The 12,901-nt window shown below is 32.8% G+C and overlaps 1 protein-coding gene across 1 annotated transcript in view; it reads left to right on the top strand.

Moving 5' to 3' along the window:
* The window catches only part of LOC149490070 (neuroligin-4, X-linked-like), a 99,694-nt gene that overhangs the window by 76,025 nt on the left and 10,768 nt on the right, over positions 1-12,901 (top strand). Inside the window, exons 4-8 of the mRNA XM_089714869.1 lie at positions 6,245-6,397; positions 9,279-9,479; positions 9,839-10,337; positions 10,719-10,809; positions 12,589-12,762. Of these exons, the coding sequence (XP_089570995.1) occupies positions 6,245-6,397; positions 9,279-9,479; positions 9,839-10,337; positions 10,719-10,809; positions 12,589-12,762 (1,118 nt within the window). The remainder of the gene's footprint in view (positions 1-6,244; positions 6,398-9,278; positions 9,480-9,838; positions 10,338-10,718; positions 10,810-12,588; positions 12,763-12,901) is intronic.

Here is a 12,901-nt window from a genome sequence, read left to right as displayed (position 1 = left end):
TATATCATCACTACAAGACCAATCGGAGCGGAGCAATGAGGGTAAAACCGCGGGGCACAGCTAGTAAATAAAAAAAATATCATCATCACCCACACTGCAGGTATTTCGACCTTCCACAACTTCTATAGGGGTTGATTGAAAAAAATATATAGCCTTCGTTTTCAACTGGGGGTCGCTACCCTTGGGGCGATGCATTTATTATTTAAGAGGGTCGCAGTCTGTTAAACCGAAGCCTACATACAAAATATTTGTGGATAAAGGAATATGTTTCAGTGTACTGCTCAATTTTTCAGTTTGTTTTTACTGTGAATGCAGCTTTCCGCCCGCGGCTTCGCTTTGTCTAAAACCTAATAAATTATATACTAAAACCTTTCTCAAGACCTACTATATCTTCTAAAAAATCATTTAAGTATAAATAGGGACGCACAGACAATGACAGTGACTTTATTTTATAGTATATAGTGACAAGGCGGACTTACCGCGGGCGGAAAACTAGTGAAAGTGAAAATGCCCATGTGATAAAGATGTTTCTCCGCGTTAAAAAGTAGCCTATGTCATTATCTAGCCTAGTCATTATGACCAGACAAAAATCATATTATAAAGTCGCTCCGTTGTGACGTGAAAGAAAGACAAACAAACACACCACCGCATTTAAAATATTGTTAGTAAGGAAAATATTGAAGAAAACGTTGAACTTGTCGTATCATAATAATATTATAAACGTGAACATTGATGGATGGATATTACTTATTTAAGGCTCCATTGTATTCCGTATCTATTCCGTCTTAGCTTATGAATATTATAGATCAACTTAAAGACCTATTTACTTGGGTACAATGTGACTGAAGCCGCAGGCTTTATTTAGTGTTTTATAAAATTACGTAATTTATCAAAAAACGGGTCATAACTTCCCTTTCCTTCGTATGTATTTAAATTTTCTTGTATTTTTTATATTTATTTACGAGTTCTATCTATCTACGCCAATCTGTTCAGTGGTTTAGGCACGAAGATAACAGACATACACGCAAACATTAACATTAATATGGATACGTCTAATAAACTTTAATGTGATCTAGGGCTAACGCCCTTTTCCTCAATTTAGTCCTAAACCAAACTAAGCTGATACTATGCTAACAAGATAACTTAACGACAGGACATTAACTTGAAGAAGTTAAGTCTGGTGCTTAATGCTTAGTTTATTCGGCTGTACATTAAGATATTCGAGTTGAATAACTTAACGCTTCTTTCTTCTTTATACATAAGACATAATCAATAGGTGCCTAATAAGAAAGAATCGTAAAACTCAAGAACGGCTCGACTAATTCGGCTATTTTTTTTACGTTTTCAAATATTTCCGATTACTCTGTACGCTGCGCCATCTAGTTACAAAATAATCAAACTTATTTATTTAAATTTACACAATTTTATACCAAAATATGTATTTTATACAGTGTCTCTATTACCCCTTGTATTGATTTGCACTAGACTCATAGAATTTTGTACGGTGATCCAAATTTTAATATTATTTTCTTTGAAACCTTAAGCTTTTTATACAGACCCTTTTCAATTTGGTCTGATAAATAGTTTTTTGGTACAGTTTAGTTATCCTTAATAATGTGTAGCACCTAGTTAACTTATGTGGTATCACTAAAGGCTATTTTTTGTAGAAAATTTGTAATAACTAAATGAACCATTTTATATATACCCTATCTATTTTATATTCTGCTACGTCTATAGGTACAATATTATGTCGTTACCACATTTCAATGAGAAATTCGTACGATTTCACGGTTCCGTGATTTTGGCATGAAATCCTAGGCTGTATATATGAGTGCTGTATTATATCGATATTTCGGTAAATTATTTCAATAGGCTTCAAATAATGGTCATTATATTTTAAGGGATTGAATTTTGGAAGAATAAAGGCTTGGTATTTTGAATAATCCAGGCGAAAATCTAGAAGTACTCTTTAGTAGAAATCTGTGATGGTGAAAATTTTGTATAATAGCTTATATTATAGGTATATTTTCTATACACATTTTTAACGTTTATTATGTAGACTTACTAAATAATTAAAATAAATTATGAATTGCTACTAAAATACATACAGTATTTATTTTAATTAGTTTACTTATTTAAATTTGGAACGTTATAAAAATCTAATGCGAAAGAAAAAGTTTTATAATTAGGTTTTAATTGAAATGTATTTAAAAATATATTTTGGAATGAAAACCTCTATAGTCACATTGAGCGATCTTTTGTCAAGGAAAACTAACGGTCACTTTTGACGGTTAATATGCATAATAATCAAGAAAAAAAACACGACGAATTCATTTTAATCTCATCAATACCATTTCAATACGAAAAAGGAGCTTTCAAAACAAGTAGGCTCACATTCTTATACGCAAACTAGAAAATAAGTAGATCGGTTGGTACCCCACGATTTTATCTACCGACAAAAACAGCTAACAAACGCTTTATAATATCGTATATGCTATCTGGGAACGTGATAGAGATAATCAACAACACTGCCAAGTTTCATCAAAATATACCTTCAATATTTTAATCCATACATTTGCCTGTATAACAGGTATATTAGTAGGATAGTACCTGCAAAAACCCTGGCACGTTTCATCAAAATTCCTTCAACATTTTAATCCATACAAACTGTATAACTAGTAGGGTGTTTCCATACAACCCTGGTTAAAACGTGTATTTGCTGTCACCACATTTCTACCAAAGGCTTAAATAGCAGCAGAGCTAGAATGGTGTCAACTGTAGTCCCCACAAAACACGAAATACTGCTTCATTTGCATGTATATGAGACGCCATGTATGACGTCTGGGTCCACATTATTCATGGACTTGAATTATTTCGACTCACTACGTAATAGGAGATCTAAATGGTGCTATTTCTTATTTAATGTGGGGACAATTAGGGCACATGATGGACGAGCAGTGTATGTGTGATGATATTATATTGCAGTGTGTATGTGTGTCCTTATATTATAATATTATATTTCTTGCGAAATTGTTGGAAGCTTTATAGTTTTAGTTCATGTTGTTATAATGAGTGTTCTTACTTAAATTAAATGTAAATTTATTCAAACATTAACTGTCCTTAAATTATTATAGTAGGTTATGTAATAGACGAACCTAGAACGAACATTTTGGAACTAAAACTCTTCTGTTAATAATTTAGTTTCAGCCACCACACAGCTTGGTAAAGTGTAACTAATAAACTTACGTTTTATAATTACCTTTTTAACACGAAGACTCGAAATAATAACACGTAACAGTTTCATTATTTAATTGAAAATGCTATTTATTGTTCCAATAACAAAATGTACTCCATAAAAATACACTTATTCAAGCACAGTAAATTAGTCGTAAAATTTCCCAGCTGTAAAAATAGTAATATTCCGCAGCAGAGATACTGAAATTTCACCCACAAAACTTGTGAATGCAGAAAAATAATAGCCCTAGAAATCTATCAACAATGCCAAAGAACGAACAGAATGAAGCTATTTCACGAATCAAAATACTAAGTGAATGCGAAAGTAGGTTAAACTCAAACATTTTAAGTAATAGCTACTCTGCCTGATGTTTGTTTTGGAGATATTCTGAGTGGGCTACTGTTACTTTTGAATTGGATCACTGTTTTTTTGTCAGTGTAATTTTCTTCACTGCTACTTTTTCCCCTGTTATTTTTTGTCACAGCTATTTTTCACTGTTATTTTTGTATCATTGTTATTTTTTATCACTGTTATTAATCACAACATATAGCTTTGCTATTTTTTGAAGTTGATGAATAGAGCGTAGAGTTGACAAATCGGTTTAACTTTGGGGTTTTAAAGTGAAACTCGAGCTGTATGTGTGAATTGTGAATATGCATTTAGATGGATGGATACTTTACTTTGGGTTCAAAAAGTTGTTTTATTGTTCAAGCTATGTATTAATTAATTGTATAATACCATGTAAAAGCAATTATTATGATACCTACGTACTATAATCACACATCTTTCTTATATATAAAAATGAATCGCAAAATGTGTTGGTAAGCGCATAACTCGAGAACGGCTGAACCGATTTCGATAATTCTTTTTTTATTATATTCCTTGAAGTACGAGGATGGTTTTTATGTAGAGAAAACGTAAATATGTACCACGGGCGAAGACGGGGCGGACCGCTAGTAAGCTAAATAAATACTACCTAGCTTTTACCATAATTTCGTATAATGGGAAAAATGCTTGAAGAAAATACCTCAAAATAAATGGTCCATACAGCCTGTGCACAGATTTTTAAAATAAATACAATTTTAAAAAGTATATTTCATAAATCGAATGGAAAAAAAATCGAAAAACGTTTATCAAAAAGCCTTTATATGCGAACGGTTATTTACCGACCGCTTTCAAATATCGAAGTGAATTCAAATTTCGATATAACATAATCCGAGGCAATGGCTCAACTTTTTACAGCCAAAAATCCAACGGAAAAGCCATCGTCGAGATAGATTTGAAGCGTATTCAAGCGCTTGATTTGATATATTGTTTATTTCACCGCAGTTCAGAATTTCATTGAATGAAAGCGTAGTTCTATAATATTACTGTTTTTGACGATACTTCTGCAAATGAAATAGGTATATTGTTTATTTATGTATAGCCGGAGGCAGCGCTTTTGCTGTTTCGCTGCGAAACGTTTTATTTGCGATACAAATATTTTTGAAATATGTATCCTAAATATTTGAACGGACAGTACCTGTTCGTATTTTAAGTTTTATCACGAGGTCTTTTTTGTTGTTTGATTCCAAATCTAGCGAAATTTTGTTTTAGTCTGCGCTAAAATCGGCATCCGTTGTTTTTTGTTGAATTTTGGTAATTCTTAGCTTTGTATATTATTAATAATATTTACAAAATTTAATCATTAAATTCCTATATAAATAATATTAATGTTTATTAATGAGAATTGCTTAAATCCATCATCAAATTCGTTACAATAATTCTAGGAAGAATTATCTTGTATCAAAATAATCCGTAGAATTATACACGTTAAACGTAATTTTACAGGCTTCTGATATAAACTCATGCATTATTTATAAGAACGAAGAATTGAGGCAACATTGTTTGAAAAATTAACAAATTGGACTTTTGAAAGGTCTCTCACAAATTATTGAGTCATTTTTCAGATTATTTGTTATTTCTCGTTATATATAAAAACGTTTTAATGAATATTATTTTAATGATAATGCTCGGAGTGAAGTTCTTTTGTGTTTAACAATGTTTCGTTCTAATAACTCGCATTGTTTTATTTCAATTAGTAGACTTCTGAAGTATTATATTTTATTGTTAGCTCATAATTCGAACAGACCTACATCACATCTCTATTATAATATTTAAGAAACTATTTAGACCATTTTTTCATCAAGATACGATACCACACTCCATAGATACATATAAGTCTACAGTACATTTTTTGTTGTGGCATTTACCATCTTCACTATTTCTAAAGACAATTTTTTTATTAAAGAAAAGTTGACCTTAAAAAATTCAAATTCAAATTCAAATTGTCTTTATTTGCTGAATGTAGTTACATAGCTGAGGTACAAATTTTATAGGTTCTTAGACATTCTGCTCGTAGTTGAGCGTGCAAATATCTTAAAGGCTAGCAACAAATAAATAAATTGTTTAATTGTTTAACAGCTCTAGATCCTTTGTCTGCCAAAAAAATAAATAAATTGTTGTATTCTGCACAAATATTTCTTAATTTATCTCGATAAAATTTGTCTTTTAAGATATATATATATACATATATTTACATTTTATTGATTTAATAATACTCTGTATTAAAGACTATGTGCACGATATACAAAATGTGCCGACGCTATAGAAACTGGCTGATTACATAATTTTACTAGCAAACATAGTTTTCTAAGAGGCCAAGTAAATTATAAATGTCTAACTTTAATTTACCTGTAAGGAACACTGCTCTGGGTTAAGCTTACGTTAAGCAATGGATGAAGTTAAACTGAAGTTAGTATGTTACATTTCTATTTAGATTATAAAACACAACAACATTTATTAGTCCCAATTATTTAAACTGCAACTAGTAAAGATAATGCATAATATATTACACAAACGTATATATTATATCTAGAAGTAACAATTGACTTTACCTATTACCAAAGTCTTTTACATGTGTCCAGAACACTACAAAGTATGTGAAGTGAACCAAAGTCTTTGTTACAGTTGGCCCGACGCTCCAAGCAAAGTATCCAGTGGTCATCTTCATACATGGGGAATCTTTTGAGTGGAATTCTGGGAATGTGTACGATGGATCTGTCCTGGCGAGTTACGCGGGTGTCGTGGTTATTACGATCAACTATCGACTTGGGATTTTAGGTGAGTTTGTGTGTGTGAGTGATTGTATTTAGTTGCGAGTGTGAGTGTGTATAATTGTGAGTGTATGTGTATGAATGTGTGTTAAATATTATGATTGTTGTAGAACTGTGAGTTTGTGTGTGGGTTCGAGTGTGAGTGTGAATAATATATTTGTTTATCAACGGACTATTTTATAATTCCAGATCATGGAAAATTTGTAACGCTTAGGAAATTCTACTTCAGAGAAAATTACGCATTTCTTCATTGTAATTTTTAGTTTTCAGAAAAAGCATATTGATAGATCGTTTATCAGTCGTATGGTGTGTACATTTTTTTGCTTTGTGATAAGATGTTGGTCTATGTTTATTTATTCATATATATTATATCTTTAATGTACTTACTTAATATAATCTCGTCCAAGCCTATGAATACGAAAGCCATTAGTCAATTTGCACTGTATTAACACAGAATTAATTAGGCGACTCAATTAATATTCAACATGCTTAATTTGATTCAATGGAATATAAAATAATGACAGTACTTTATCTTTGGGATTATGTCTATTTTGAGAAATGTTTCTTTAACTAGAAATTTTACTTTTACATAACAAATACTTATGTAAAAGTTAAGTTAAGTAAAATCAATTTGTACCTTATAAAATTAAGTCGTGTTCTAATGAATTCAGATCAATTGCGCATGTTTCAGTGTTCATTCTGACAATAATAGAAGTTTGACTTTTAGCCAGATAAGACTTTTTTTTGGCAAAAAATGATTGGGAATTAAACTAAGAACATAATATTACTCCACACAGTAGGTTGCCTGGAAGAGATCACTCTTAAGTGATAAGGCCGCCTTCTGTGCTGGACTAGTTTTAAGTTTTAATTTTAAGAATTTATTTGTATGCCAGCACATTAAAGTGTTAATAAATAAAATAAATAAATAAGAACCTCTCAGTCAAGTTTCGTAAAGTATCAGTAGTAATAAAAAAATATAAAGGAATATTATCGGATTTTTTTAAATATTTTAATCAGAAAACCATTTAACATACTTTGTAAGTCGATTTATTCATTGTATTAAAAAAAATCATCCCAAGTTTCCTCCACGGAGACTTGTTCGCTGAAGAATAATCAAAACGACAAGTTAATGTTAATAAATCTGGCTTTAAGAACGTAAAGTTTAAAGTTTTATAAATATCAATCTTACCCCAAGGAACAAAGTCGTTTGAAACTTAAAAGTTACCGGAATTTCGCGTTTGCTAAGATAACGATACAAAATAAACATCAATCATCTCAAACGTGTGACGAATTTAATTCTTCAATAAAAAGACGTGTAGCACTCGGGGACTGCCGCGGTAAAGCTATTGCATGCTATGCCTTCAAGCCACACCTCCGTGCCCGTCGGAGTGGGGAGCGTGAGGTTTTTTCGTTACGGAATTTCTCGATTCGGTCCCCGCGCTCAAGGCCCGCGATAGAAGCTATGCAATAGCTTTAAACTTGCAAGAAATAAATCACTTTATTACTTTTTCTCTACAGCCAGTAATTAAAATTGCACACAACGACGATTAAAAGCAAATTGTTTCCTCGAATAATTTGGAAACAATATTTGTGCATTGTTATTCCGAGCCTATAAATCAGAGTATGAAAAAGTATTTTACTCCAATTTATTGTCAACGTTGTATCGTGAAATTTAAATGTTCCCACGCATACATAGCACTTCGAGCGTGAAATACGTTTTTAAAGGGATATAATATCGTACACATGCAGAGAACATTGTCGCATTTTGTAGTTACTCCAAACTCCACTTGGTGCGTCCAATATGCATACCTATGTGAAAATGTCGCCATAATGAATTCATTAAAATTTAAACAACCCGACGTCAGACGAAAATGTATCGTACGTGTTACGTGTTATAGCACAATTTCCAGCCGCGAACGAAATTAACTTAACATTGAAAAGCGCTACAAGAAATGTTTAATTAAGCAAAGTGAAACGTGACGAAGCTATCGCTCGAGAGCTGCGAATAATTAGATTGAAGCCTGAAGAAAAATAAAACTAAGTAACGTCCTATAAATTGTCTCAGTACCGTGAATCGTTTGTAACTCGATGTTAAATGTGCAATAGAGCCTCATCCATTTAAAAGAGGAAATGTTTCGATAAAATCTCCTAAGTGAAAATTTTCCTCGTGGGTAATTTATTTTACTCCAAGACGGGTAGGTTTTATTACTTTAAAGATAAAGGTCGGGATCATGTCCCACAAGATCGTATTTTATATCATATTCATGCTCATAATGTAGCAGCAAGTTCTTAGCTAGGTCTAGCGATTCAAAGAATAATTGCAAATACAGCTGAAGGCAGGGAAAATGGTGGGCATTTATATTTTCCGTATTCCTCGTTCACAAATACTTATTTGCGTCTGCGTTAATCAAAACAAATGTTTCATTGTTGTCACGGCGTTTGATATATGATTGTATTATTTTAGGCGACGGAAAAACTGGAAGGGAAATAAATTGTTTTTCAATTCAATTATTATTTTGACCCGAACGTTGAATACGTTTTATTGTGAATTTATGAAAAATTGCATAAAAGCGGGTTGAATACATATTTCTACATCAAATATCGAATCGAAAGCCTTTTGTTTGATAATTAGACTCAAAGTCACGTTAAATATTAAATATTTTACTTATAATTAATATAATAATAAAATATTAATAATAATAAAACTTTTTATTAGCAGATAGGCAATATTAAAATTAACAATTTAAGTACTTACAATCTACTTAATCTAACAACCTAAATGCTAAAAGGATTGCCGCTCAGCATTTTACAATGAAAAGCATATTATAGGCCTTCATTGTAGAGCTGATTTTCAGCGACACCTAATTAATATGAACATTTTTGTACAGGTTTCCTAAACGCGAACCCTATACCTCATCTCAAAGCAAGAGTAGCAAACTATGGACTTATGGACCAAATAGCAGCACTGCATTGGGTTCAGCAGAACATTGCTCTGTTTGGAGGAGACCCGGGGAACGTAACTATGCTTGGACATGGTTCTGGAGCAGCCTGTATTAACTTCCTAATGATTTCTCCGACCGTTATGCCTGGTAAAACTTTCTATATTCAAATCTGTAATGACATTTCCTTTCATCAAGATGCTCAGCTTCTAAATTAAAATATAAATTTGCTTCAACGAGCCAATTTAAATTGTAAAATTGCTATACCATATTTAGGCTTGCGAGAAATGTCAAACGTAAGAGGAGAGAATTTATTTTTATTTTTAACTAGTTAGCGCCGTGTGAAAAATAACTAAATCGAAATTTCTTTGCAATTCTCGCTTACTGCGCTTTAAAAAAGGTTTAGCTCGAGTTTAACGTGTGATATTTTATGCGAAAAACGTGAAGGATCTTTAGTAAGTGCTCGTAAGAACGTTAGGTGTGAGATAATACTATCCATAATTTTGCAGGTCTTTTCCATCGAGCAATTTTACTATCTGGATCAGCGTTGAGCTCATGGGCGTTAGTAGAAGACCCTGTTAACTATTCCGTCCAACTCGCCAAGCAATCCAACTGCACTCTCCCTGAAGACATAGTCAAGGACCATGAACTAATAGTGGATTGCCTTCGCGAAGTACCTCTCCAAGAACTTATGTCCGCTGAAATCAGTACGCCCAGTTACTTGACCGCATTCGGCCCTTCAGTCGACGGTGTGGTTGTCAAAACGGACTACGCGAAGGAATTACTCACATTTTTCATACCGAACGATCTTCAAGGCTTCACGAGCGTATCCGGGGTGAACAATTTCAAGGCGGACAAAAGGAGCGGAGATAGGATTTTCGGGATAAGAGGCGGACAGAATAAATATGATCTGCTATTCGGAGTTGTAACGAGCGAGGCACTTTGGAAATTTTCAGCTCAGGACATTCAGAACGGTTTCGAGGGCGAGAGGAGGGACAAAATAATACGGTGAGTGTGTTTGTACAGCGGATTGTTTGCGCGTCTTGTTAGCATGTTTCGTTGCGAATAAGAAAACATTTTCGTCCCGTGATTTTAACCGGGCGGCATTGTATTTGTTTGTGCCTCTGTTATAATATGAATTCTTCTTTTATTCAAAGGCAGTTCTATTTCTTAATAGTATTATGAAATGCTTTCTAGCTTTCGATATTTCAAATTGAAACTTTATCAGATAGCATTTCGATTGACCTATTTCTCTAAACGTGTCAATAACATGAATGTAAATGCAAGACCATATTTTTATGAGAAAAATTTCACTGAATATCTTGTTTGCGTTCGAGAGAGTATTAAAAAGTTCCACAATAGAAACTTCTACATAAACATATTTTTCAGGACCTACGTGAGGAATGCTTATACATATCACTTGAGCGAGATTTTCTTCACCATCGTCAATGAATACACTGATTGGGAACGGACCGTTCAGGTAAGGTTTCTTTTTTTTTTTTATGTCAGAGCAAGCAAAGGAGCAGGTGGGCCACCTGATGTTAAGTGGTCACCACCGCCTATAAACACTTGTAATACTAGAAGTGTTACAGGTGCTTTGCCGGCCTTTTATGGACAAATAAGCTCTTTTCTTGAAGGCCCCAATGTCGTAGAATGTTCTTATTATGAGATATAATAAATCTTTACCAGCGCAATCAGCTCTTGTCATATTGTTGACCGAAAGTTATCTATCGATTTTCGATTACCTCTGTACGTGATTGGGGAATAAAGTAACCTGCGGAATTTGAGATTTTTCGTTTGGACATTATAATATGTGATTCAAATGATTGATGAGGGCCTCCAAGGAATTACGGTACTAATGGGCCTTTTTCATACGTTTTCTTTGAATTTTTTTGCTTAGACGTAAAAATTATATTCATGTTCAAAATCTATTTATACTGTAGCCTGTAGAGAATAGGTATTTACTTTAAAAATCAAGTAAAATAATATCATGAAAGTAAGAATATGCCTAATCACACCCACTCTAAAGTTATGACCTATTTCCCAAAGCTAATATCGGATCCCAAACTCGAAATAAAACGCGAATTTGAATTGAAATTATTTATTCCCTCAGCCAACACCATTAGCTGAAGCCTCGCAAAAAACGTTAAACTCAAGACGAAGACAAATCGAAAATTGATTCAATCTAAACGACCCAACTGATACAAATTTGCCTCGTCTCTATATTGGAAACTCGGAACAATAGTCATTTGGCACGGATCTAAATTTCTAAGCCGAAGTCATCGTGCAGTTGAAATTCAGCTAAATCGCTATTGACATCTTTCCATTGAAATTTGAAACTTATGTGCTAATTAACTAGGTCGGTTTCAGAATTTGGTATTTCATTAGTTTCAAGTTCATCGATTATTAACTAGAACTCTATAGTTTGATTATGAATACTGTGGAAGTTTCAAATAGAACTATTGTTACATTTGCTACATATATTGTGCTTATGTTCGCGCACATGTACCGATATTTCAAAAGCTATAACTTCTACGTACTATTAAGAATATATTATAAGTTTCTCTTCTACTCTTCAGACTTCTCTATTGTTCAAATCTTATGCTAGTTTGTAAAAATGTTTGAACTAATTATTACTTAGTAATTAACCAACTAAATACAGAGCCATAATTTTTACATGAATCTATTTTGGGATTTATTAGAAAATTAATAAGAAAATAAGGTTATTTCATACTTGTATATTTAGATGTAATTAACTGCCAGTTACATTTCTGAGTATTTTTTGTTTTGAAATTACTACTAAGAAAAGCTTTTAGACTTTCTATTTTCAGGTAATGGATCCAATATTACTATTTTTTGTAGCTTTAGGTATGACTTTGCCTATCTCAGTTTCAATACATTTCTTGGCAATAAATGCGTGATGTATGTTTTAGTATAAGTTTCGTTTGATATCATAAAGCACGCGGTCGTCTAGCTTAGCTTAGCTCTGTCGTTTTTCCACACTGGAAATAATACTGCTTCATGCATGGTAACACCCCGTTGTAGGAATGTTGGCAGTACAAAAAAAGTTACAGTATTAGGTGTATAAAGTAAATTAAAATAAAATTCTCGTGTCAATGTTAGTTACCGAAATGACTGGAGCGATTCTCATGAAATTTTGTGTGCCAACCTCTATTTTTCATACCCTTCAGGCTTAAGTGATAAGAGTAAGGCAGAACATTTGCCGGGACAGCTAGTAATAATCAGTATTTGTCAACAGCATCCAATAAACACGAGAGACGCAGCAGTATTAGCTATATCAGATGCGCAGTACGTAGCGCCTTTGGTGCAAACGGGAGATTTTCTATCCGTCGCTAAGAGTTCACCGGATTCTGGGCCTAATGCGTTCTTCTATGTGTTCGACTATCAGACTAAGGATGGGGATTATCCTCAGGTATTTATGCGTTTTTTATTTAATTTATTAAAGTTTTATATTAACTGTGCTGTAGTCAGATTATATTATTGTATGTGGTTTTGTGCAAGTAAGTATATAAATAATGAAGAATGTATGTATTTGATGTGGCTAAAATAAA

Source organism: Colias philodice, chromosome 3 (assembly GCF_061535455.1).
Source record: "Colias philodice isolate Cphi_HAF_F1 chromosome 3, ilColPhil1 Martin Lab GWU primary, whole genome shotgun sequence".
NCBI lineage: Eukaryota > Metazoa > Arthropoda > Insecta > Lepidoptera > Pieridae > Colias > Colias philodice.
This window is presented reverse-complemented; position numbering and strand designations above follow the sequence as displayed.